Source organism: Ammospiza nelsoni, chromosome 14, assembly GCF_027579445.1.
Source record: "Ammospiza nelsoni isolate bAmmNel1 chromosome 14, bAmmNel1.pri, whole genome shotgun sequence".
Taxonomy (NCBI): Eukaryota; Metazoa; Chordata; class Aves; order Passeriformes; family Passerellidae; genus Ammospiza; species Ammospiza nelsoni.
The window spans coordinates 7,719,845-7,742,008 of NC_080646.1; the positions used below are offsets into that span (position 1 = coordinate 7,719,845).

Here is a 22,164-nt window from a genome sequence, read left to right on the forward strand (position 1 = left end):
CTACTGATTCCAGTGGTAACTGGATATAGCCACAAGAAAATTTACCTGCCTGTCTTATTGGAAGAATGACAAGACAGGTTAAAATAAATCATAATTATTACTTGCTTTTGAATTGGTCTTTTATGCCAATAGTACAAAACAAATTTACTTTTATACAGTTTCCCTTAGTATTGTTGCATATTTGAGTTTAAATACCAGCATAATGTGCTCCAGGGTCCACTTTAAAGCCCACATCTCCTCCATCAACACTGGACCATATGTGCATATTTTAAACTCTTTGCTAGGCAGTTATTCTGCCTACAAGGGGATCTGTGTTGGTGCCTTTCTGTGCCTCAAAATGTGGGCACTGTTGGTTTTAAGGTGTTCCACATATCTCTGGAAAAACATTTTCTGTTGCCCTTACAGAACACTTCAGCAAACACTGGACAACATTTTGGAGCTCTTCCTCAGCCACATCTCATACATAGGAATTTATTTATTTACCTCTCAGAAAACTTGTTTTTCTCATCTAATTGCTGTTTGGGTTTTCTCCATACCTCACTTTCTCTTTTTGAACGTATGACATACAGACTTTGCTTAGCAAACTGCAAATTTGGGCTTAGCAGCTGCAGCTCTCCAAATGTCTGTGGCTTGTGTTAGGGTTACATTTCTTTCCCTTCACAGTCTACACCTTACAGAATAATTTTATATTTCATGTTAGAGCCTTGCTTTTATTCAGGATTCCCGTGGTCTCCCCAAATTCACATCTGGGCTGTCTAAGCTTGGCCAGCAGAACCTTTCTAGGTTCCAAGATCCCTAAGGCAGAGACTGTCATCTGTCTGTGCTGGGGTTATTCAGGGGAGCCTAGAGATGTGGGCTGGAATGAAAAGATTATTGATATTCATTCACTGACCCTAGACTGAAGCCCATTTTGGAAAGGATAATTGTCTTCCTCGTGTTCTCTCTTTCAATGTCACATCCACACAGTTTTCTCCTAAGTTATACCATTTATAAGATTTATAAGATTGAAGGATCTCTATATACAAAATGTACATTCAGGTCACAGAATTTGGCTGTATTTCCAGTGCAGTGTCTCTGTTCTTTAGTGTAGTTTCACCATGTGTTTGGGGGGAACAGACTTTTCAGTGTGGGCAGAGTTTCAAGAAGACACTAAGACCTCATTTGGGAAAAAAGGAAAAGGCTGTGATTGAGTTTTGGACTGAGCAATGGGTCCCATATGATTACAACCTTACCCTTTTATCTGTGTTGCTTTTTTCAGGAAGTGTTTGTTTGAAGGGTTTTCTTGGTGATGTTTTGGCCTGAGCCAAGATGAGAATCTCAAGGCAAGGAACTGAAACTCTTCTGCCCCTTATTCTCTCTCTTATGATGCAGAGTCCCATTACCTTTCCTCCTGAGTGGGTGAATACATCACCCAGAGAACAACATCCACTGCAGGGAGGACAATTTCTTAAGCACCTTTTCCATCACATCACTCCTTTCTTTCCAGCTCCCTTGCCAGTCTCATAAAATAGGACTTAAAGCTTTTGAGGTCTCTGATGGATGGTCCCTCTCTGTGGCAGCCACAAAACAAGCTAGTTTGGCTGTGAACCATTTTGTCCTTATCTTCTTTCTCATTGGGGTTTCTTCTCCTCTGTACAATTTGGCTCCATTTTAAAGCACCACCATAGCAGAAAAACACAAGGGAGAGATTTATTTTCTGCCTGGAGTCCCCGTTGGTTTCTTCCCAAGAAGAAAAGGACAGTCTGAACCAAAGGCAGGAATTACTGTTTGGACAAAGTGACCTGACAAGTGAATAGGAGCAGTGGGTGAGTGTCCGTGCCCAATGGAAGCACCCCTAGCACAGAGAACTGAGCATCCCTTGGTGTTCCCTGCATTGTGAAATCCCCTTGGAATGGCTGGTGCAGGACAGGACAGTTGGCTGCACTCTGTTCCCCAAAAGCAGCACTAAATTAAACACAGAACTTATTGACTGAGCCAGTTAAACACACACTGTGTGTCTCAGCTCAGAGTGAAACTAAGAAACACTAGAATGGTCTCCTGGTACAGGAACAGTTTGAGCACATGAAAAAAGGAAGGAACTGTGCAGGCATGCAATGCTGTGAAGATGCTCAGAGATCTGGAGCACTTTTTAAAGACAGGCTGGGAGAGCTGGGAGTGTTCAGCCTGGAGAAGGGAAGGTTCTAGGAAGACCTTAGGGCACTTCCCAGTGCCTAAAGGGGCTGCAGGAGAGCTGGAGAGGGACTTGGGACAGCAACATGTAGTAACAGGACAAAAGGGAATGGACTCAAAATGACAGAGGGGAGTTTACATTAGATATTAAAAAGAAATCCTTTCCTGTGAGGGTGGTGAGACACCAGTACAGGTTGCCCAGAGAAGCTGGGGATACCCCATGGCTGGAAGTGTTCAAGGCCACGTTGGACAGGGCCTTGAGCAGAGTGGTTTAGTGAAAGGTGTCCCTGCCCACAGCAGAGGGGTTGGCACTGCATGATCTTTAACATCCCATCAGACCCAAACCATTCTATCATTCTATGAGTGCCATGAGATGGCAACGGCTGGAAGAGTGACTGGGGATGAATACAAAGGGAAAACATGAAAGAAGAGATTATCTGGTGAGATTTCAGCAGGGCCTTAAGCCATCCACACACTTCCAGGAAAGGCCCTGGTCTGCAGAGCCAGGGCAAACCAGGACCCGCCGGCTGCTTGGCTCCATCCCTGGACCGGACCAAGAGGCAGAGCTTTGTCCAGGGCCCACAAAACCTGTCACCACTGCTGAAGCTGTCAAGAGGGGGACAAAGTGGTCTGGGAGAGCTGGTTGAGGAGGAAATGAGAGGAGACAGCGAACCATTCTCCTGCTGTCATGCATGAGGCAGTTTCAGGGGGTGCAGTGCCCAGGCATTGATTGAGTTTTCCTAGAACCAGAGATGGGAGTGAAAAGCTGCTTCTCTTCCTTAATCCTTCCTGTGCCATTCAACCTCCTGGAGAAATACAAGCTGGCATGGATGTTTTGTGCTCAATTTAGTTGTCAGAGGTTTGCTGGCAGAGGAAATGGAGAAGTAGGAGAGTCTTGTTCAACACAGCCAAGGCAGCAAAATCCTCATTTATAGTCTGAATGTGGAGCTTGTGCTCTCTTTGTGCTGCGTGCCCTCTCCATAAGCTGGAAGGCAGAGTGAGCCCAGGACCTTCAGAACTGACAGTGATCATATAATTCCCAGACAACAGACCACTCTGGTGAAAACCCACCCCAATGCTCTGGCAAAGACCCTTCTTTTGACACCAGAGTGCGTGAGATCCTTCAGCAGTACTAGCAAAACTCACAGTTTCATTGTGGCTGGGGGTTCACATTGCTGCCAGAGAAATTACCTGAAGTCCCAGTGAGTAGAGGCTGGGAGGAAAAGCTCTTTTCCTCCTGGGACTTCCTCTGCTTGCCTTGCACAAAGAGTGTGTGGGAACATTTGGTATGCATGTGCCTTTCTAAGGAGTCACAAATACTTTGAGGATCTGGATGCAGGAGAAAATATTTTTCCAATGAAAATGCCAGTGATCTGCTCAGCAAGAAAAGATTGTTCTCCATCTTCTGGAGTTATGAAGGAAAAAAATATGCCAAGAAATTGGTAGATTTCAAAAGTTGCGGATTATTTATGGCAAATAGCAACAGGCTCCTGGAGCACTGGCACTGCATCCTGAACAGCTCATGGCAGGATGGCTCCCCTCTTTCAGCCAGTAACCAGAAAACCCCAGGCCCTCTCCCATGCCATTTGCCCTTTTGTCTTCCAGGTCATCCCAAAGGGAGGATAAGTTTGAGATTCCACCTTCCTAGCAAAACTAAACTGTTCATGTCTTGAATTTATGAGACAGGAAATCCACTTGGGAGGAAAACTGGGCCTGAAACAGCCTCATTTAAGTAAATCTAAGCACAGTGTTTACACAATGTCTGGAATTAATGCAGAGAAAACTTTCAGGTGCCAACTTTGGAAGGAGAAAATGGGGAGCAAAAAGAGGCAGATAGTGAGGCTGTGATGAAGCTGGAAGCTCTTCCTCCAAGCTGGATGAAAGGTTGCTTTTACTGCTGTTAAGCACCAGCAGCATGCTGTACTCTAAATCAAGGCACAGATAGGATTTGATTGCTCCCCTATCTTTTTTTGGTTTTTTGTGAACACCATGAGGAGGTTTAATATCACCAGCTGTGTGTATTCCCAGCATGGACAGCCTCACCAAAGATCATAGTAGAGTCTGATGTGTGAAGAAAGGAGGAAGTGTCCTTAGCCAGAGGTTGCTGCAGTTTTGTATCTTGTGAGAGGTGTCCATTCCCATTAATTAATTAATAACATTAATGCAATGGAGCCATGGGGTTACAACATGGCATCAGTGTGGCACAGTGACTAGAGAGACCTTACAGCCACATACAGGGTCCTGTGGCTCTCACCTTGAGCCTCCTGAAGTTGTTGTTAGTCCAAGCTAACCATGATGTTTTCTGTCCACCTGGAAAAATCAAGCAGGAATCAGCTTTGCAGTGTCTCTTCCAGTGCCAGCCAGTGCCCTGTTAGGTGAACTTCCACATGGCATTTCTTAGGAGCATCCAAGGTGATTTTGGATAGCAGAGTATTACCAGCTACCAGACCTGGGCAGTAATGAGCTTGTGAAGATTTAGGTCTCCATGCCTACAGATTGTCTAATAAAACATGGTTTCAAAGACTTCATTACTTTCTGCAAAGCCATTCTTCTGAAGGGCTGAGCTGGGTCAGGGCAGAAGGGCTGTCCATGAACCCTTTAAGGTTCTGTTCCAACCCAAACCATTCCATGGTTCTTTGGAATCTTCTACCAGCACAGAAGCGCTGCAGAGATTTGCTGTCCCATAGCCATATTCACATCTTGTTCTGCAGCCAGAGAGGGATGATTTCTCATTTTTAAGGCCACATCTTTGTACAAATGAGGTTTCAGCCTTCTCCTGAAACAAGTGAGAAGCCAAACTGTGCACTAGGGAAAACCTCAAATGCAGCCTGTGCATCATCCACACACTCCAGCAGAGCAATAGGACATCCTGAGATGGGGACAAGAGGATGCTGCCCCTCAGATGAGCTTTACCCGTCCTACACAAGCTCCCTCTGAGGATTTTCCAGGCCCCTCAATCTTTTCCTCCTCCTCCTGCATACTGGGCTTTGGCAGCTCCAATCCTGTGTGCACAGAAACAACAGCTTTTGTGGTTTTCATGGGATTTATAGTGAGCCTGTGCATTTGGGTGGAAAAAGTTGTCAGCTTAAGGTCTCTTATTAAAAGTTAAATATTATATAAAGTCTATATTAAAAGTTGTCAGTTTAAGGTCTCTCCTTGGCTCATGGCCCAAGCTGCTATCTTCACACCTCACATCTGGGGAGAATCTGGTTGCTCTTCTTTTGTGTTGTGCTGGTTTTGCTTCTCATGTCTGGGGGAGTTTCACTTAAGGCTGACAGCAGCTCCAGAAAAAGTGGACAGGATAAAAGAAAATTTTATGGAGAGCATAATCACCCACCAATTTCTAAAATTAGATTTCTATCAGTGCTCCATGTTCCCTTGCTAGCTGACAGAAAAGGCTGAACTCCTCTTTAAAGGTTCTCAGCTCAGACACCTATTTTATAAGGAGATTAACTGCTCTTTAAGAACTTTCAGTTCCTCTCTTGGACTAGAGAAGATTTTGAGTGTGAGCTTCAGCCAGTCTCAAAGGCTCATTGTTCCCTTGAATTCACAGGCTCCAGTGCCTGTGTGAGTGTAGTTCTGGCTTTCCATATCAAGCAGACACTTGGAGCCACGGCAGCCCAGGGCTTGGTGCTGATCCCACACCTTGCCTGAAAGGCTCCAGCTTTCATCTGCTTGCCATAAGTGGGTGTTTTACAGCTTCCCTGTCCTCGAAGGATAGAAAAATTACCATGGTGGGTGTTGCTAGTGGCAGACAGTTCTGGTTTTCCTGCAAGAGGGATGGTTTTGGAATGACTGGTGGCGTCCTGGAGCCTGTGTGTTTAACTGTTGCTGAAATCAGTGGAGATATGATGTAAAACCAATGTATATCAGGGGAAGATGGGAGCAGTTCTGGGGCAGATATCAGATAAATGCTTGGGAAACATTTTGTGTTTTGTAGTTTTTTTCCAGCCCATCTGTCTGAGCTTGGATAAATAACTTAACCTAGAACAGGACTGTTTAGGTTTTTCTCAAGATTTCCTCTGGCATCTTGCTCATTGAAAGCACAAGCCTACAACCCTGAACATTTTGACTTTTCCTGCAGTGTGTGAGCAGTACAATCAGATAAATTATAACAGACTGCAACTGTTTTATTGGAAGAGAAGTCATAAAGACGCTGTAAAGGGCAGGGCAAGCACCAGCTTTGTCTGTGTGGGAGGACAGAGAGGAGCTCTGGAGCTCATGTCATGGCTAAAGGCACCCTGGTTTGACCATGTCCATACCTGCAGTGGCAAGGGGTGCTTGAGGACAGGAGCCAGCTGAGGCTTGAGGTGAAACCTCACATTATCCCTCATCTGCACTAAATGTTCTCTGTTTTGTGCACCTAAAGTGCCTCAGTGCCACCAGCTTGCCATCCCCTGGAGCAATCCTGCAGGGCTGTCAGGACCACATGCCTCCATGGCAAAATGTCTGAGCAGTTGCTGCCGTGTGTCGTTTTGACTGGGAAAAAAAAAAGAAAAGACTTTGTTGTTGGAGGGGTAGTTTCAGGAACTGAGCAGGCAGGAGCAGCATCCAAGCTGCTCTGCACATAAAGACCTTGCAGAATGGTTAGGAAGCCAGACAGAATGGAATATTTCTCTTATTTTCTTTACAGCTGAAAAAACATGAAAAATTACAGGAGTGCAGTTATTGCCATGTTTCTGTTCCAAAATTTTGCCTTATTTAAAAAGAAAAGAAGAAGAAATAAAACTGATTTTGCCTGCCTCACTCACTTCACCCACCTCTCCTTCCTTCCCTCCCGTTTCCTGGACCTGGCTGAGGTTTTTCACTGACAAACCCTGATTCCAGCACAGAGGCTGAGAACACACAGAGGGACAATAAAGTGTTTGTTAGTAGAGATCACAGAGGAGCAGTCTGTAGGTTCACAGAGGAGAGGAGAAATCACTGCTTGATTCCAAAACCTACAAGGGCATAGGGTGTGCTCTCCGGATGCCCCTGCTGGGTGATGGGGTCTCCTCAGACCCCTGGTCTCAAATGCTGATACCTGAAAAGGATAATGTTGAGATAAAGCTGGATGGAGGTGACCACGTGTCCTAGAGAAACAAAAGTCCATTCCTGGTGGGGAATAAGCTGGGGATGGAAAACCAGTTGAAGAAAGAGAATCCAAGGCTAAATAAACAGAGCTGAACTTAATTCTTGCTCAGGAGCCTCTTTATATCCATAATTTTAGAGGAAATACTGTGTTTGGACATGCCTTTATGTCCAGGCATATCTTCTAGGTAATGAGTGGCATTTTGTCAGCTGCCAAAAGCAAAATGGAAGTGTACTAAAGGCTTTCCAAAATTGAGAAAGTAGGAAGCTTAAAATGACACCTCTGCCCAAAAAAAAAAAAAAAAAGAAGAAAAAGAAAACAATTAAACAATTGCAATTGCAACAAGGGTGATTAACATGGTATGGAGCAAGCAAAGGCCACAGGAAAAATTGCAGCAAACATCTTTGACTGTGCTGCAAATGGGCCATCTGGCTATTTTCCACTGCACAGTCTGACTGTGTAGGTACTTTGTTGAACTTCCACTGTAGTAGAAGACTTCTCCTTTTCTTGCTCCCTCTTCGTTCTTCATTCCTTTGAAAAGGTGGGGATGTGGTTGGGAGAGCAAGGGATTAAACCTGTCTGCATATAGGCACACTCTTCCCTCCACACACACTTGGATTCTCAAATAAACACATTTATATGCAGCCAATTTAGGACACTGCACACAACCTGACACAGAAGCACAGTGTTAGGAGTAAAATAGAGTGGCAATAAACTTCAGTGAAAGGGACAGTTGTACTCTGGGATGGGGAGCTCCTGAGCAGAGCGGCAATTCCCAACCCTGTCCTTCTCAGAAAGGCAAGAGTTCTTTCCTGAATCCTTCCAGGCCCAGGGTGAATTGGAGAGGGCCTTGTTTCTGTCTTGGGCACTGGTTGGAGATGGTAGGATGGCTGGAATTTTTGTGGCACTTTGGTTGGATTCTTGTTGCTCCAGGCTGCTCGGTACCCCACACAGGGACAGAGGCACAGCCCTGACCTTGTGTAACTCCTCCTGCCTCCTCCTCCTCCTCTCTTCTCACCACAAACCTGCCTGCTCCCTCAGAAGGTGCAAATGGAGTTTTGCAGGAGGTCAGTCTGCAGGGATGGGAGGTGTTTGTGTAGCATGGACCTGGCAGGAAGCAGGGTGTGATCATTGCTGCCAGTCTGTGGGGCTCTGTGCTGCAGGAATTACCCCTCACAGGGCTCCCCACTAGAGCCTGGACAAACTTCTCTTCTCAGCTCCACCAAAGTGCAGAACAACTTCTGCCAGGGGAGAAGGATCCTGCAACTGAATTGGAGTTTGCCAGCAGTGACCTGGCAATTCCTTATTCTAGTAGCCAGAATACCTCAATGATTTTCAAAGAAATAATCAAAGGAGGACATGTCCAGAGGCCTGTGTTATTTATGACACATATGGTAGGGCCATTGGCTGTATTCCCAGCATGTTTCCAAGGCTTCTCTCCTTAGCCATTCAAGGGGGCCAACCAATAAGATCCTGAGCAGGGGATGCTCCTGCCACTGCTTAGCCTGCTCCAGGCTGTACTGAGCTGTGGCATTTGCAGGGGTCCCCAGGACGAGGTAAGAGAGGAGAGAATCTGACTCCATGTTCTTAGAAGGCAAATTTATTATTTTATATTATTTTATATTATTTTATATTATTTCATATTATTTAATAATATTTTATATTATTTATATTATTTTTATTTTTATATTATATTTATTTTATTTAATATTTTATATTATTTTTCTTTATTATATGATAATAAAGAGTGCCACACTAAAACTGTACTAAAGAATAGAGAAAGGATGCCTCAGAAGGCCTAACAAGAATGATAATGAAAAACTCTGTGACTGACTCCTCAGAGTCCCACACAGCTGATGGTGATTGGACATTAAGTAAAAAATAATTCACATGGAACCAATCAAACATGCACCTGTTGGTAAACAATCTCCAGCCACATCCCAAAGCAGCAAAACAGGGAGAACCAAATGAGGTAATATTGTTTTTTTCTCTGAGGCTTCTCATCTTCCCAGAAGAAGAAATCCTGGCAAAGGGATTTTTCAGAAAACACGACAGTGACACAGAGCCTTTACTTATCCTTGAGCACTGTTCCTCTGTGCCAGATCCCATCTGAGTGAGCACACACTGACCCTGCCACACACTGAACAGCACCTTCCTGCACCCTGAACCTACACCTCAGTAAGAGACAGCATCCACACTGCAGCTCCTCACCCTGCTCTGCCCCGCAGTCAGCCTGGGGTTTAGAATGACAGGATCAACCTCCCCACTCCCCTTGACAATGCAGAGCAGGTCTCCACCACCCATGCTATCCACATCTGCTCACACAGACCTCCCTCCTTACTCACTTGCTCCCAGAGCTGCTTCTTCAAGAAGCTGTTTACCCGTTAGCCAGTGCCTGGACATCCATCCCCCTGCAGACCCCAGGGAGCAGGGGCATTGCAGCATGGAACCACTGCTGTAACAGCAGGACAGGCATCAAAGGCACTCCCAGAGCACTGAACACCAACCAGAGCTGCCTGCAGACTCAGGGCTGGAGCTCCTTGGCATGCTGCAGAGCAGTGAAAAATGAAGATCAACATTGCAAATAGCACCCTGAGGAGTAGGTTGGGTTTCTCGCTGGCTGAGACTCAACACTTTCGCGGAATACACCCAAAACATTGTTATTCTGATTTGTTAACCACTGCTCACAAGGAAAATCCACTTCCTCTGGGCTTCTGTGGGATAGGAGGAGGTTGGGTTTTTTCCTCCATAGCTAAAGCAAACTGCAAAGACACCACTGGTCTCAGCTGCTGTCATATGGGGCTGTTTTCCCTTGTGGAAGATCAGCATGAAGCTTAAATAAGACTAAGAGTACATGAGCTTGTCTTGGCTTTTGGGACAAAGGAAATTTCTCCTGGTTAGGACATTCTGTGGTGTGTTGTCTACCTGATGGGCAGATGAACCTGCTCTCCTCCTATCCACTGCCAGTGTACACAGAAATACCAACTCAGAACAATACCTGTTTCCTGTGGCTACAAAACCTGGAAGTCTTTTCAGCAGGCAGCTCCTGTTATATTTAAACATCTGTGTCTCCTTGCTTTAGGGTATTTCTATTTCTTAGTAGGTAACCCAGGCCTAAAGCTGCCTGCCTCTCTTGGCTGAGTTTGTCTCACGACACTCAGAGCTATTCAGCCTACTTTGATTCTGGCAAAATGCAAGTCAGTGAAAGGTACCTCATCTAAGCAGTCTGGAGAAGCAAGAGCTTTTATTTAATGCTCAAACAGGTATTTTACTAGTGATTAGGAGGGTGTCCTCTACCCAAATCCCTTCTGATCTGCAGGATCCACCCTGACAGAAACTCCTTTGGTACCAGTTTCAGTGATCCATCACCCACTGTGCAGAATGTGGGCTTTGTTTCTCATTTGATTTTACTCAACATATGTCTCCAAGCTATTAGTTCTGGTCATGAATTTCTGCTAGATTAAAGAGCCTTTTAGCACCAGCAGTCTCTGCTTCAAATTACTTGTGCACAGTTGTCAACTTCTCAGTTTTTCTTTTTTTTATTTGTTGCAATAATTAGGTTCAAACTTCCTATTTTCTAATCTTCCTCCATATAGCATCTGTCCAGCCCTCAGATCCTTGCTAGTGATATCTTTATCTTTTTTCCTGATATCTTTATGACAGCCCAGGGGTGTGCAAAGTATTCCCATTGTTCACCTCTAAGCACAGAGAGGAATTCCTGTTTGGTTTACTGTTGCATAGTAGCAGTAGCTCTCCTGAGTGACTTCTTTCTAGGACTCAATATCCCATTGTCAGGAATGCATTTCTTGTACAATTTTATATTTGATTCTATTAAAATACAGTCTATATGGAAACCCATTGGCTCTAATACCAACCTGTAGATGCCCATTAGAAATATTTCCCTCAAGGCCCTCAGATGGATCCCATTAAGGACCCACCAGCCTGGCTTCTGCTCAGCCATTTTAATGGATGTGCTACTGGCATTACACATCTTCATACCATAGAACCCTGAAAAATGCAAACCTTATCAAAATCTAATTACATTGTGTTGCAGCCATGCAGGCAGCTTTATCAAACAAGCTTAGAATCATGCCAAATAATAAAAGGCTGGAAGCATCTGTTTTATACACAAGTGCCTTAACTAAGACTACTATTACATCTATTCTTCAGTGCTAATGAACTGAACTCTGTATCAGATTTTCCATTATTTTGCCTGGAATTTATGTCAATCAAAGTAGCACGTATTTGTGAGGCTCATCATTGTGTATCTTGGCTGGCTGTGGGCTCAGAGCTTCAGTGCTTGGGACCTGCCCCAGCAGAGATTGTGAACGAGCATCACTGGGCCAGCAGCTCACCCAGCCAGCTCTTTAAGGACTCCTGGGTACAGCTTGGCCCAGCTGAGTCCAGGCTGGTGTTTCCAACTCCCCTTGCTTTGCTGAGGAGCAGCAGGCCCTTCACTGCCCCCAGAGCCCATCCTGTGGGCTACCAGACCCTCTGACCTTCCCTGCACAGGGCAGTAGCTCTGCACTGCCCATCCCTGCTGGGAAATGTGAAGTCAGCTGTCATCTGCAGAAGAGGTTTGTAATGCATTGTTTGTGCAGACATCACTCCTCACCAGAGAGACACCCAAACACATGTACAGCTCCCACAGTTCTCCCTGAGGTTAGCTCTTACCTGGAATTTTATTCCCATACACAGCAGAAAATATCTCCATTTGATCTTGTTCAGCCCTACAGCTGCAAACTGCAGTCTCCACACTCCTCTGCCAGTGTGTTCCATCCCTGTTCTCTCCCATTTTCTGCCAGCAGAGCAGTCTCTGTTCACTAAAGATGAGGTTTTGTGGTGTGTCAGATTAAAATGAATGAGAGCATGTAGCTCAGCTTGTTCACAGGTGAAAGGTTAATGCTGAACTGTACAGGATGGGGTTTATTTCTGACCTTTTCTTGTGCCAGTGAGGATATGTAATGGAGTTTTCTACAAGTCCAATAGGCATATACCTGGAATGTTACCTGTCAGCTGAAGTCATCTGGAATCTTTCTAGATCACAGAAGTGAAACAGCCAATATCCAGACCTCAAAGGAAACACCAGTGATTCAGTAGGTGTGGTCCTTCCTTCTGAGTCAGGGCTGGAAAGTGATGCCAAACTGTGCTGGGTTGCCAGAGGACCTGTTTTCTCTTTGAAATATTGAAACCAACTTGAGTCTTTGTGCTGATTTAACACAACATGGTATTATGCATGGTAATCCAGTTAGGATTAAATTAGCTGGCCTCCCTATATTGCTTCTGTCACTCAATGTCAGCAGGACCATCCTTTCTTTTCCTGAAACCTTCATAAGGAGCAGGCTGCTCTGACTAATTGAGGGATCCCAAGAAGATATTTTTAGGGGAGATTTAAGATGCCCAGAACTGTACCCTGTGTATTTCTTGTATTAGTTCTGGAGCAATTTGCACTTGAGGATATGCTGGCTCTCTGTGCAAAAAGAGTTGTAACATTTCACTTTCCCCCATGCAGAGGGCAATTTTCCCTTCAGAGCATTTTAAGGAGTAGGAAATTCTTCCAATCATCTGGCCTGAAAGCCAGTTCTGGCTTGATTTGGGATGCCCAGTGAGGAGCAGCTCCTGTTCTGAGACAAAGCTTAGTGGATGTGATGGTCCCTCATTAGTAAATATATAACAAGTGTGTAAAACCTGTTGTAAAATTGTCTTTCTGCTCCATAGGTAAGACTGAATCACAAGAGAGGGAGTGGGAAAGCAGTATATTAAGTGTTGTGTAATAACACTTCAGACTGTTGTACATAGCAGAGCATGTTATTTATTTATCCCATGGACTGATGTCCCAAAGCAAGCAGCACTTTGGGGCAGAATCATTCCCCAAGGACAGGCTTTCCCTGCTGGTGTGAGGAGTGTAGGAGGCTTTAGGAGCAGCTGAAAGCATTGCACTGCCTTGCAGCAGCATGCACAGCACTCAGCTCCTGTGAACATACACAAATCATTTCTCCCTGTGTTGTTTCTTGCAGGTAAATTATGACCACTTTGCTATTAGTGTTTGTGTGTTTGCAAGCCATCACCGCAGCTGACTCTGTGGAGCTCTCAGGTACGTGTCCAGGGCTTGGCAAAGCAGGACTGAGCCTTGTGCTGCACCCTGGTCCCATCCCCATGGATGGGCAGCCCCCAGAAATAAGTTAATAAATATGCCCAAGGTCTGTGCTGTGCACACACAAGGCTCCTCTGTTTGGATGGCTGCTGTGCCACAGCCTCTCGCTGCTCTGGTGCTTGGGAAGTCAGGGAAATAGCTGCAGATCTGTGGGAAATGAAGAGAATTTCAGCATTTCCCTTTTAAAACATTATCAGGTATGAACTCATAGTGTGGGCAGCAGCTAGGCTGCAGCAGAGCCCTTTGTTCCCTTCATTCCCAAATCCAGCACTGGTCCAAATCTCAAAAGCAGCCATGGTGCAGTGGTCATTGCCACAACTTCCCTTTCTAGACTAGACAAAACAATCATGTCTGAATACGTGGGTACAGGTTTGCACAGCACATACAGGCACTGGATCATATGGAAGCATGGGACATTTTGTATTACAAGTGTCATTGATGCAACCATTGCTCTGTTTGGGAACTGGCAGACAGTAGTGATGGCCTGGAAGTCAAGATACCTGAGCAGTCTCCCCTGCGTGTTATCCTGGGAAGCTCCCTGAACATCCCCTGTTACTTCAACATCCCTGAGGAGCAGGACACCAGCGTCATGCTGACCCCACGCATCAAGTGGAGCAAGTTGTCCAACGGCACCGAGGTTGTCCTGCTGGTGGCCACGGGTGGCAGGATCCGGCTCAACAGCGAGTACAGGGAGGTGATCTCCTTGCCCAACTACCCCGCCATCCCCACGGATGCCACACTGGAGATCAAGGCGCTGAGGTCCAACCACACCGGGATCTACCGCTGCGAAGTGATGTACGGCATTGAGGACAGACAGGACACAATCGAGGTCCTGGTCAAAGGTGGGGTGCTGACCTTGCTCTTTTCTCTCTGTGTCTTGCTGCTTGGCCTGAAGGGAGGAAGAGGCACTCTCCTGGTTCAGGGCAAATTTTGGAGAGAAGGCCCAAAGGAGCTCCTCTAGAAAAGCAGATTCAATTGGCCCCTCGTCCGAACTGGTCCGGGAGAAAATACCTCCTTGGAGAAAAGTGGAAAAACCTGTTTATTAAACAATAAAACCTAAACAATATTAAACAATAAAACCCCTTGCTGCTCCAAAAGAGATGACAAACTGAGAAAGTTCCCTCCCCAGGTTGAAGCTCAGCTCACTCAGTCTCTGATCAGTCCCTCAGTGCTGGAAATGTCGCAGGCCCGGCCCGGCCTGGAGCTGCCAGTGCTCTGCTGGGTGTTCAGGCCAGAACAGATTTAAACAGCTCCAAAGAAAAGGGAAAAAACCTCCACAGTCTAGCTAAAACTAACTAAAACACAGGAGAGCTCTGTCCCGCTGTCTGTCCATCCGCAGACAGCACAGTGCAGGAGCAGGAATGTGGAGGAGTGAGTGCAGTGTCTGAAAACAAACTGCACACTTCTTCTCTCCCCACTTCACTCTCTGTGACAAGTCTTAAAGGTGCAAAATTTATTATTCAGCATAAACAGAACAAGATGATTGGGGATAAAAGCATCATGTAGTCAACCCAGGACAGGCACACAGAGGCAAAGAATGCAATGATTTCCTCGTAGGAATAAGCCCTTTCTCTCAGGTCACAGATAAGGTGATGAGTGGAGAAGCCACAGGCCAAGCATTGATTTTAGCAGGCTAGGACCAGACTAAACAAACCCGTAAAATGACTCATGGCAGAATATGGCAAGAAAACGTCTCTTCTGGCAGAAGGTGAATTGCAGAGGCAGCAAGACGACATCCTTGGCGGGAGGTGGTACTGGGTACACTGGGTTATTACTCAAATGGGTAAAGCTGGAACAGAACCTTTATCAGACCTTTAATTTTTTCCAAACATTTTAAGAGATGGGATGCCCTCATCTGGAGAATTGGGCTGTTCTGGAAAAACTTCCATTGCCACATTGTAAAGCCTGTCCTAGTAATAGGTGGATAAAACAATGAAAGTTTTGTACAATCCTTCTCCTTTTTGTGGTTTTTGCTTTCTGTATAAGACAGGGAGACAGCTTCCACTGCAGGGCTCTACAGGATGAGGTTTAATTTTGCCTTTTTCTTGTGCCTTCTCTGGAAGGCAGGGGCTGGTGGTTGTGACTGATGTCCATTGTCTTTTCCAGGCATCGTATTCCACTACAGAGCGATCTCCACAAGGTACACCCTGAACTTTGAGAAGGCAAAGCAGGCCTGTATCCAGAACAGTGCTGTCATTGCTACCCCTGAGCAGCTGCAGGCTGCCTACGAGGATGGGTACGAGCAGTGTGATGCTGGCTGGCTGGCTGATCAGACTGTCAGGTGAGAAGCCACTCAGGGGCAGTGAAAGCCACAGCAGCATTGTTAGGGAAGGATTCCTGTGATGAAGCCACCAACTGAAAATGGTTGCTAAATCTCAGCTGTTGTAACTGCTGGTGTGCAGAGGGGGTGGTGGATTGCAAAGTCATTCTCTGCTAGAGGGGAATCTCCAGTAGGAAAGCAGAGTGACCACTGCCCTCCTGGGCTGGTGGTGACAACTGAGTGGACAATGGCTTCATCCTGATCCTCCATCTTCCCTGAACAAAACCAGTGCTGTGCCAAGATGCACAAATTTGGCTCAACCTCACTGGGGAGGCACCTTGTCCTGATGTCTTTGGTCAGGGTTCCAAAGACCATCAGAGTGAGGGCAGGACAGCAGATCATCCTTTGCCTTTTCCATAATCTGGGAAAAGCCATAAATCACCCCACTGGGCAGTGCTCTGCAGCTCCCTCCCAGCCTTCAGTGGCTGCCAGGGTCCTGCCTCCCCTGCTTATCCACAATCTCTCCCTCAGGTATCCCATCCACTGGCCCCGGGAGCGCTGCTATGGCGACAAGGACGAATTTCCAGGAGTGAGGACCTACGGTGTCCGTGAGCCAGATGAAACCTATGATGTTTACTGCTATGCAGAGCAAATGCAAGGTGATTTGGGGTTTTTATTGTTACTAGAGGCAGAAGCAGTCAAAGCCCTGATCATGCCTAGACTGGACAACAGCAAATAGAGAAAAGACAGGTTAAAGCTGGAAAAGCACATTCCCTGGCCAGTCCAGATGTTCTTTACAGTCTTTTTATTAGACCTTGGACAATTTTAATGTCAAATGACTAATGCAGTGCAGAGGGTGGAGTCCGTCTAACCTCCACCAGAGTCCACGCCATCCTGCCTGGTCAGCCATTTGAGTGTGTGACATTCAGATGCACCAATCATTCATACTTATGACATGGAAATATTCAGCACAACAGAGCTGCACTTGTCCTTATCTCCCCCTTGCCCTGTGGCTCCAGCTGGTGTGGTGTGTTTTGCTAAAATCTGCATTTGGTCTGTAAGACTCACTTTCTTCTGGTCTTTACAAAGTCACCCACATGGGCTTGCATTTCAGCTCTAATACACACAACTCCTCATCTTATCCAAACTCTTTTGAGTGGGAGGGGAGCCAGAAAGAAAATTAGAATCCAACAGGTAACGAGGTAATCCTCGTGGTATTCACATGCCTTCTGAACAGAAAGAAGCTGTGAGACAAGCAGAGAAGAAGGAAAACACAATTCTTATCTCACTTGCTGTGCCTGTGTTGTGCTAAAATAGAATGCAATATGGAGATGGCATTCCACTTTAGCACAACACAGGCACAGCAAGCCAAAGTGAGGATGTTTTGTTCCCTTGGCCTGTCAGGACCAAGAAGTGTGTGTGTGTGTCAGATTGACACGGGACAATCACGAGAGAATGAGAGATGAGTGCAGTGTGAGCAATTGTGAGCAAGAGTGAGCGCATGGCAGATTCAGTTTAGATGCAATGTACATAGTATAGTATAATAATGTAATTTTTAGCCTTCTGATGATGGAGTCAGATGCACCATTCTCTCTCCCCTTTGTGCGAGTCACCTTTGATTTACAGTAATTCCTGTGCTAACGGATGATGTGATTGCAGGCAAAGTCTTCTACGCCACCGCCCCGGAGAAGTTCACCTTCCAAGAAGCGTTTGACAAATGCCGCAGTTTGGGAGCACGCCTGGCCACCACGGGGGAGCTGTACCTGGCCTGGAAGGACGGCATGGACGTGTGCAGCGCGGGCTGGCTGGCCGACCGCAGCGTGCGCTACCCCATCTCCCGGGCGCGCCCCAACTGCGGGGGCAACCTGGTGGGCGTGAGGACGGTGTACCTGCACGCCAACCAGACGGGGTACCCGCACCCCGACTCGCGCTACGACGCCATCTGCTACAGCGGTGAGTCTCAAATCTCTGCTGCTCACAGTGGCTCTGTGTAAGAGCGGAAATGAGGGATGCGGGACTTCAGGGGCTCTCCAAAATGCAGTTTATTGCATCCAATACATTACAGCAGCCCAGGGTCGTGGGTGACAGAGCCTGTGCCCACAGCTGTCAGCTCCAGCTGCAGGCTGGCCTGGAGACCCTTTAGTTTAGGTTACATTGCATTATATACTTTTCTTTGCTGAGCATCTTAATACAAGAAGATCTATAGAACCAATCTATACCTTAGTAGTTCTACCAATCTGTAGAACCAATCTATACCTTAACTATTATCTATAGCCTATCATAACTACTATAATTACCACATTCATGTTACTGTTCTCCAATCACCAAAAGTTAGTACATTACAGTTTAAGCTAGAAGTTGCTATTCAGTTTTCTTGCAGTGGAAAATCCTGAGACCTTTTTTCTACTTGTCTCCTGTGGGTCAGGAGACAGTCACCAGATTCTGGGCAGTTGAGTTGAGTTGGGTGCTTGTGAAGATTCCGTTTAGATGCAATGTAATATAGTATAATATAGTATAGAATAATATAGTATAATAACGTAATTAATTAGCCTTCTGATATAATGGAGTCAGATGCAGTCATTCTCCCCGCTTTGTCAGGGCCACTCTGCTTTTACAATACAGAGGAGCTCCCTGGCCAGAGACAACCTCTTGCTTCTTTGATGTTGAGGTTGTTTTTAAAAAAAGAGAGGGGAGAAAGCAGGTTTTGCAAAGGACTAAGTCCTCTGCTCATGTTGAGGTAGAAAGCAGATCTAGAAAGGCTGCTTGACCTGCACATGGGGGGCTCTGTGGAGGTGAGGGTAACACAGTTCCCATCTCTCCAGTCCTCCCACACCCTCCTGCTTTTAAAGCTCTCCTGGACACACGAAGCAGAGCTCAGGTGCTTCACACAGGAGACTTTGAATGCTGGAGAAGGAGGTGAAGGAGAAAGAGAACAGGTCTGACCCTGAAGATGTGTGTAGTGATGAGATGTGGTGTGGAACAGATGCGTGACTGACTTTCCATGCTGGGATAAATCTGAGACTGATGCAGTCTCTGGGAAACTGTGGATTAAAATTTCATCCCAGCTGCTCTCCCTTTCTCCTAACTTTACACTGTTCCCTGCAGCGAGAAGAGGGGGAAACAGTGATATTTTGTCTATTCAGGGAAACCAGAAGCTAACATTCAAGTAGGATTGCCACAGTTAAAAAAATAACAAATTTTAAAATATTTGTTGAAACCCTTATGATCAGATCTGTTGTGCCCAGATACCTCTCCCAGACCCGTGGAGGTACCCAGTTATGTGGCCAAGCTAAAGACTGGTCCACCAAGCCACAGCCTTTTGGTTATCTCAATGTTTGCCTCTGAAACTGCTGCATATGGTCAGTCCTTTTCCAAGCATCTTCATAGAAATCTCTGAATCCCTTGAGATCTGAAAAGTACTGCCTAAAATGAACCAGCAGCAAAATGGAATTGGAAATATAACAGGGAACGCATGATTAGAGGAAAATCTGGGCATTGTCTCATCCTTTTTCCCTCCCCTGCCATGCTGCACATCCAAGATGTGATCCACCCCTCCCTTATCTGCCCTCACAGTTCTGTTTCATGCTGCTCTACCAAACAGCGTCCTTGTCAGCTGAGCTGCTCAGTGCCATGTAAAGCACGTTGTCCTAGACCCAAGGGATGTGGCTTGAGCAGGAAATTGATTTGGAAGGGGAAAAGTGGGAGCTGTTTCAGTGTGTTTGGTACAGCAAGTGGCCTTGGCTGTCCTGGCAGTGGGTTAGGATGCTCATACGGGATGAGCTCAAGTCACCGCCTGGGCAGAGCAGAAGGTGATCGTGATCCTGCTGAGGTTTCGTGCACCAAGTGTGAGGATCCAGCTGTCTTTCTCAGACGGATCTGCCGTGGAGGTTATCCAAGCTCCCCGACTTCCCTCCTTCCAATCCAATTTCCTTGCGGCAGGCACTAGGGGTCAGTGCAGACTCGGATATGGGCAAGGTGTTCCCGGGAAGGGGAACTGGCATGAACGGGGGCAATGTTCCCGCTGATTGACCACATTTGGAGCATGAGGTGGCTCGGTGCCTCCTCACATGCCCTCCGTGCTGAGGCGTTGCACAGAGCCACAGTGGAGGAAGGAAAACCATTTCTTTTACCAAACTGTCACGATTTCCCTAATACTCCCGTAGCAGAGATACCCAGCTGCTCCTTGGAGGCAGCACCTGTGCAACTCACCTCATCAGGCTGGCATTTGTCACAGATATCTTTTATGAAAAATCCTTTCCTTAGGATTTTTCCTCCTGAGAAGCTGAGAGGCCTTAGGAACAAAATGTAAACAATGGTTATCTGCTGCTGTGGAATGCAACAGGTGCATCTGTGATTGGTCTCATGTGGTTGTTTCTAATTAATGGCCAACCACAGTGACCTGGCTCAGACACAGAGTCTGAGCCACAAGCCTTTTTCATCATTCTTTCTTTTTCTCTTCTTAGCTAGCCTTCTCATTAAATCCTTTCTTCTATTCCTTTAGTATAGTTTTAATATAATATATATCATAAAATAATAAATCAAGCCTTCTAAAACATGGAGTCAGATCCTCGTCTCTTCCCTCATCCTCAGACCCCTGTGAACACTGTCACAGACATTATCCCCTCTGATTGCTGCTTTGTGTCCTGATGCAGGGGAGGACATTGAGAGCCTGGTCCCAGGGCAGTTCATCGACGAGCTGGGCAGCGGGCTGGGCAGCGCCTTCACAGTGCAGACTGTCACCCAGACCGAGGTGGAGCTGCCCCTGTCACGCAATGCCACGGAGGAGGAGGCCCGCGGCAGCATCGCCACCCTGGAGCCCATTGAGATCACCCCCACGGCCACCAGGCTGGACGAGAGCTTCACTGCCCTGCCTGATCTCTTCACCACCGCTCTCACACCAGAGACATCTGCCACAGAAGAGGAAAATGTGACCAGGAAGGATGGCACAGCGGTGTGGACTGTACCTGAAGAGGCCACCACCCTAGATTTAGGCACTGCCTTCACCACCTTAGCCTTTGGCACAGCTAGCACTACAGAAACAGCAGAGGTGAGCTCGGTGGAAGAGGCCGTGGGGGTGACTGCCACCCCAGGACTGGAGTCTGCCTCAGCGTTCACGGTGGAAGATCAGCTTGTGCGAGTGACAGCTGCCCCCGGTGCCGGCCACCTTCCCGAGCAGCCCATCTCCCCCACAGGTAAGGCACCAGGACTGAGAGAAGCCTGAAGGCCAGCTCATTCTAGAGGCAACCATTCAGCTGAAAACAGCCTGAGTTTCTGCCATCTCAGAGGGCATCCAGGTCCCTGGAGGTGCACAGGCCTGTTAGGGGTCAGGCTGAGAGCCCCCATCACAGTGGGGCAGGAGGGGAGAGGAGAAGGTGATGGGCCACCCCATCATGGGCTGACCAGAGCTCAGCTGGGCTGCAGTGGTCACACTCTGCTCTCCCATATCCATCTGACTCCAGGGAAGGGGAAAGTCAAGGCAAGAAGACCTTAGAGGAGAGCTAAAGAGATCCCCAGAACTCAATAGCAGCAGGGCTCCATGAATGAGGCATTTGCATCAAAAGGAGTTTGAGAGGGCGTGGTCCTTGCACTGGTTTTTGGAAGACCATTTCTGGTCACGCATCTCAGTGCAAGGGAGTCCTGTACCCATTGTCTCACCACAGCTTCTCTTTCCCCAGGTGTGGTGTTTCACTACCGTGCGGCCACCAGCAGATATGCCTTCTCCTTTGTCCAAGCCCAGAAGGCCTGCCTGGAGAACAGCGCTGTGATTGCCACCCCCCAGCAGCTCCAGGCTGCCTACGAGGCTGGCTTCGACCAGTGTGATGCTGGCTGGCTACGGGACCAGACAGTCAGGTAAAGTTACACTGACCTGGGGAAGACACCCTCCAAAATGGCCATTCAGCCATTGAGGCTTTACTCTGGGTTGTCCTGATGCTCTCCTCATCAACAGCATAAGCTTTCCTGACCCAAAATTTTCTCCAGACCATGATATTCAGTGGCCAATAGATGTATTTTTGCCCACTTCTTTTCCTCATTTCCTAACCTGTGTATACATCTTGCACCAGTGAGCCCTCCTGGTGTGTAGGAAGAGTAGCAGGAAATTTGTATTTATTGCCTCGAGCTGTAAGTAGACTTGTCTCCAAGTCACACTGCAGACTCTGAGCACCTCAAACAGTGAAGAGTTCATGTCGCACTCCCAAGCACACTGAGGTTCTTCAGTCCTGGCTACATAAGGCTGACCTTGGATTACCTCTTCTCTTCCTTTTTTTGGTAGGTATCCCATCGTGAATCCCCGAAATAACTGCATAGGAGACAAAGAGAACACTCCAGGCGTACGGTCGTATGGCATGCGCCCGGCCTCGGAGACCTACGACGTGTACTGCTACATCGACAGGCTCAAGGGTACATCCTCCTCTGCCCCTGGGCACTGCTGTGGAGCAGAAATGTGCCCCACACCTCAAATGCTGTCTGTAGATGTCTGGCATGCAGGGATTCACTCGTGTTTTCCCTCCC

The 22,164-nt window shown here is 46.9% G+C and overlaps 1 protein-coding gene across 1 annotated transcript in view; it reads left to right on the forward strand.

The window, feature by feature from the left end:
• The first annotated feature begins 13,263 nt into the window (after nt 1-13,263).
• The window catches only part of ACAN (aggrecan), a 28,141-nt gene continuing 19,240 nt past the window's right edge, over nt 13,264-22,164 (forward strand). The window contains exons 1-8 of the mRNA XM_059482201.1: nt 13,264-13,334; nt 13,865-14,236; nt 15,501-15,675; nt 16,186-16,313; nt 17,314-17,607; nt 20,307-20,846; nt 21,330-21,504; nt 21,926-22,053. Of these exons, the coding sequence (XP_059338184.1) occupies nt 13,265-13,334; nt 13,865-14,236; nt 15,501-15,675; nt 16,186-16,313; nt 17,314-17,607; nt 20,307-20,846; nt 21,330-21,504; nt 21,926-22,053 (1,882 nt within the window). The 5' untranslated portion in view covers nt 13,264. The remainder of the gene's footprint in view (nt 13,335-13,864; nt 14,237-15,500; nt 15,676-16,185; nt 16,314-17,313; nt 17,608-20,306; nt 20,847-21,329; nt 21,505-21,925; nt 22,054-22,164) is intronic.